Source organism: Callospermophilus lateralis, chromosome 17 (genome assembly GCF_048772815.1).
Source record: "Callospermophilus lateralis isolate mCalLat2 chromosome 17, mCalLat2.hap1, whole genome shotgun sequence".
Classification (NCBI taxonomy): domain Eukaryota; kingdom Metazoa; phylum Chordata; class Mammalia; order Rodentia; family Sciuridae; genus Callospermophilus; species Callospermophilus lateralis.
In genome coordinates, this window is record NC_135321.1 from 49030315 (window position 1) to 49035125 (window position 4811).

At 54.8% G+C, this 4811-nt stretch overlaps 1 protein-coding gene across 1 annotated transcript; it reads left to right on the top strand.

Annotated features, from left to right (window-relative positions):
• Positions 1-234: 234 nt before the first annotated feature.
• Positions 235-4509, top strand: Adcyap1 (adenylate cyclase activating polypeptide 1). The gene is made up of 4 exons (XM_076837247.2): positions 235-344; positions 2508-2639; positions 3127-3225; positions 4320-4509. The coding sequence occupies exons 1-4, from the start codon at positions 235-237 to the stop codon at positions 4507-4509; spliced, it is 531 nt and encodes a 176-aa protein (XP_076693362.2).
• The last annotated feature ends 302 nt before the right edge of the window (positions 4510-4811 follow it).

Here is a 4811-nt window from a genome sequence, read left to right on the forward strand (position 1 = left end):
TTGTACCAGGTCTGTCTAGTTATCGGGAGCTGGGTGCATGCAAACATGTTTTCTTTCTAACTATAGCAATCGAGAAGTGGCAGGGCGCGCGCTGGCTGTCGCGCTAAGTGGTATTCAACGCGGGGAGCAGAAGCTGCGCTCCCTCCCCGTGCCCCCCGGAGTTTCTTGGGGTTGCAGGGTAGAAGGCCAGGGGCGTTCTCACGGTTGTGTGTCCTCTTTTCCATCCTGCGCAGAATGACCATGTGTAGCGGAGCAAGGTTGGCCCTGCTGGTCTACGGGATAATAATGCACAGCAGCGTCTACTGCTCACCTGCCGCCGCCGGACTCCGGTTCCCCGGGATCAGGTAGGTGCTGGGCGCCTGTGTTGAGCTGGGGCTTTCCTTTGCCGAACACTTTCTCACGGTCGCCCTCCTTCAGTCCCCCGGGGTACAGGCTACTAAGCATTGCTCCCCGTACCCCCAGTTCTCTCTGTCAATCTTGGCTGGGCCCGGGGTCCTGGCCCTAGCTAATCCTCAGGGCCAGGCAGGCTCCACGACGGCTTGGCGCCCCTCCCCCAACCTTACGCATTCCTGGGGCCCGGGTACAGCGAGTGAGCTTCCGAGTGTTGGAGAAACCTCCCTTCCTCCAACCTGGTGGTGGTGGTGTGTGGGGGGGGGGGGCAGGGCAAGGTCCCCAGCTTGGCTTCCTTTACCTATAGGACGCGTTCGGAGAACATCGGTTCCCAGCGCTAGTCCGGGGGTTGAATGTGAAGCTCCCTCGGACTTGGCTTTGTTACAGCGCTTTCTGATTATTGGGGCGGGGTCTCTCTCTCCCCTCCGCCCTTCCTCTTCACCTCATTCGAATTCTTTCTCCTGAAGAGCTTTCTTTCAAGGGATCCGTGTTCCAATTGCATTTTGTGTCCCAGACTGTCTTGGGGAGGGCAGTGTTGGCAGTTTATTATGGCTAAGGAAAAGCAACTTGAGAAAAGAACAAGAATGAGACTGCGAGGGAGGGGGAGAAACGGATGCCAAGGAGGAGGAAGAGAAAGCACGCAGGCAGACAGCCTTGCCTGGCCCAGGGTGGAGGGAACCTGGCTTTTTTTCTTAACCCCCGGTTTCTAATCGGATGGCACAGCCCGGGCTCCCCATCGCAGCCCCAGAGGACCCCCACCGATGTGCGGGATAGTGAAAACGCGTTGGGCAGCGCAGAGTCCCGGTGGCACTCGGGGCAGTGAGGAGGGCAGCTCTTCCCAGCCGCGCCCAGAACGTTTGGCTCAGGGGGCGGCTGACCGTTGTTTTGGCGGTAGAGATGGGTTCTAGCTACAGTGTTAGGATTCCAGCCTCCAGGTACAGGGCAGGACAAAAGTGGTTAAAAAGATCTGGTTCGGGAGTACCAGGGCCAGGGCTGAGGCGCGTCGCCAAGAAAAGACGGGGTGTGGCGCGTGCTGAGGGATGTGCTTGCCTTGGTCCGGCCTCTCCAGGGACGGAGGAAAGGCAACCAGAGTAACAAGTAGGACTCCAACCCTGACCAGGGAGAGCTACTTGTCCTGGTCGAGTCTCTCCTGCGGCCCAAAGCAATGGGGCTTTGTGCTTTAACCCACCTCTTCTGCCTCATATCAAGGATGGAGGCGGAGGTGAGGGAGACTGTGTCGTCCCCAGGTACCCGCGATGTCGGTCCCTTGTTGACCTGTGCTCTGGTGTTGAGATGGGGTCCCTCCGCCCCGCCATCACTAGCAGATTAGCGTTAACTATTTATTTAGTGTATTTAAAAGCCTTCTTATTTCACCTCCAGCTATTTTCAAAGTTGCGTACGCCTGGCACTTTCCCGGGGTGAGAGGCACCGGAGGGCGTGTACACAACACAGAAAGAGCCGCCACCAAGCCGGCTAAGTTTAGGGGCATCTATTATTCATGTTCCTGCCAGATCCTTTCCGGCCCAAAATAGAAGCTGGAGGTTCTCCGTGACCTACATCCGTGCAGGGAAGGGCTCCCCTGGGCTCAGAGGCTCGGGTGGGGGTGGCTGCCAGAGTTAGCCGCCACACATACCATCCCCCCACCCACCTAGCCTCTCCATTCCGCTCTGGGCCTCTCCCCCTTCGGGTCTTCGCGTTGGTCAGTGTCTAATCTCCTAGAACTTTTTTTCGTCCCTGACTGTTAATACTTGGGGGAACTTCGGGTGCTGGGAAGGGGCAGTTCTTTCTAGTGGCCAGGTACGCATGATTAGCAGAGACGCCTCGGTTTCCCAGGGCTCCTGCAGGGCAACCCTTTTTCCAGCAGAGGGGTGGGCAAGCTTCCTCGCGGGGCAACCCTTTTTCCAGCAGAGGGGTGGGCAAGCTTCCTCGCGGAGGAGGAATTTCGGTTGGATGTAGTTCCCTCCTCCTTACCGTTACCCCCACCCCTGCCCGGGAAGAAAAGACAGATCTCTTTAGGGGACCTTTAGGAGGAAGGAAAATCAGTGCGATCTCCCCTCTTTGGGTCCTCGCAGAGCTGGGAGGACTTGTAATGACCACTCTTTCTGGCTACCTCGCAGTCCTGAGGATGAGGCTTACGACGAGGACGGAAACTCGCTGCAGGACTTTTACGACTCGGACCCGCCCGGCGCAGGGAGCCCCGCCTCTGCGCTGCATGACGCCTACGCTCTCTACTATCCAGCGGAGAAGAGGTACGTCCGGCGCGGCCTCCGCGGCAGGCCCTAGACCACGAGCCCTAGGACCAAGGTGGTGGGTAGGGATAGGGTGGTGGCCCACAGAGTATGTCCGTTTTCATCAAAGTCCTTAAGTCTCTCTTTTGCCTGGCCCGATCCCACGAGACCAAAGGGAATATAGGAGCGGGAGGATCTGTGTGGACCTAAGGACCGCGTAGGGACCGAAAGGTCTGTGGTCCGAGGAACGTCAGTGAGTGCGGGCCTCGGTAGATGGGGAACGCAGACTCCTGATCTGCCACCTTCCCAGGTCAGAACTACCTCTGGATCCCAGCATTCACTTTCGGGAACTTCTTAAGAGAGTTAGTCTCAAGTTCCTTGCCTCTAGGCGTTTCCCGGTCATCCTCCTTGAACGCGGAGAGGCGCGCGCGCCCAGCAATGGGGTCTTGGGCTGCCACGGTGGGGGCGCGAGGCAGTGACCATGGGCACACATTTTGCCTCCCGTTAGAGATGTCGCCCAAGGGATCCTTAACAAGGCCTATCGCAAAGTGCTGGACCAGCTGTCGGCCAGGAAGTACCTGCAATCCCTCGTGACCAAGAGTGTGGGGTAAGAGTTGGTGAAAGAGTTAACCCGCGCGTAAGGGTGCGCGCGCCGGGGTGGGTGATTGTGGAACGCGCGCGGGGTGGGAGGGGCAGTTTCTACGTCTGTGCGTACAGGTGAGGCTCGGGGTGCGTCTGAGCCCTGCGGCGTGGGGGTACTCGCCGCCAGCAACAGGCAGAGGTTTTGAAGTGGCACGTTAAATTTGACAGGAGAGGCGGAGACCAGGTGAGAGCGGAAAAGGGAAGGAAAACGGCGGATTTTGATCCGTTTTGAATGAAAAGAAAGAGAAACCAAACGAAACCCCCTAGTCATTCTAAACCTTTAAGGTTCTCGGGAGGATTTGCTATAATTTCCAATGAACGCAACATTTTTTGGGGGAGGGGCATTGTGTTTATTATAAATTCAAATCGAAGTAAACAAATCACTAAATTTGGACACTTAGGGAAACAGTTTTTGCTCACGCCAGACAAACCCAGAGCTTAGGGCTTGCGTGAAGCCTGTCTCAGCAGAAGGCAACATTTTAATAAAGCTCACGGGAAAACAGATTACATTTTCGCAATGAATAATTCATGCGGTGAAAAATATTGCCTACAGCCTGTCGACTTATATTATTATCACGTTTTTCAACTTAGCGTGCGGAAGGAGAGGAGTGCTTGTATTTGATTAGGAAATGCGGGATCGATATAAACACCAGGGTAGCAGCCAACGTGGCATTTAGGGCCTTTTGGTTATTTTCTTTGTATATCGGGGATGAGAAGAACAGTTTGGAAAATCGAGCGCAATCCTAATGATGGCCAAATCTTAAAAGGCAGCCTTTGGAGAGACTTAGATCACGGGCCATCTTCCCTGATCTCCTTCCGGGCCCCCCACTGTAGGAATTGGTGCCTGGAAATCCTGGGTGGTAGGGAGGGCCTGGGGGGCTTCCATCACAGCCCTTTCCAAAGCCGCTCCCTGGCAGAGAGAAGGCTGGCGCGGTGGCCAGTGCGAGCCCCGCGTCCCCTCCTGCAGACTCCCGCGTGGGGTGGGGCGCGTCTGCTCCCGCAGGTCTTGAATCTGTATCTCCCGCCTGGTCACCCTTTTCCCGACCCCTTTCCTTGCAGAGGGAACCTCGGCGGCGGCGCGGAGGAGGACTGGGAGCCGCTCTCCAAGCGCCACTCGGATGGAATCTTCACGGACAGCTACAGCCGCTACCGGAAACAAATGGCTGTCAAGAAATACTTGGCGGCCGTCCTGGGGAAAAGGTATAAACAAAGGGTTAAAAACAAAGGACGTCGAATAGCGTATTTGTAGCGATGAGTTACTTCCTACCCTGTGTATACAACCCTGACACAGTGAAAAGTCGTTTTCCAAACTGACTGAAGTCATCGCTCATGTGTTCTATCCAAACATGTATTTATGTATGAAGTAAAGCCATTAAATGAATATTTTGATAATAATATTGTTTTTCTTTTTACAAAGCACTAGAGAATGCACAGATATACTTTGTGGACCAATATATATTATAAATATATATATTAAGAATATATATAAGTATAATAGAGAGCAACTCATACAAAGTGTGCACAAGGATTGAAAATTTGCCTGAGCTGTTT

Excerpts from the sequence above, each read along its gene's own strand:
- Adcyap1 (XM_076837247.2), top strand. The coding sequence starts at position 235 with ATGACCATGTGTAGCGGAGCAAGGTTGGCCCTGCTGGTCTACGGGATA. Across the intron at positions 2,640-3,126 it reads TACTATCCAGCGGAGAAGAG|AGATGTCGCCCAAGGGATCC; the intron begins GTACGTCCGGCG and ends GCCTCCCGTTAG. Across the intron at positions 3,226-4,319 it reads CTCGTGACCAAGAGTGTGGG|AGGGAACCTCGGCGGCGGCG; the intron begins GTAAGAGTTGGT and ends CTTTCCTTGCAG.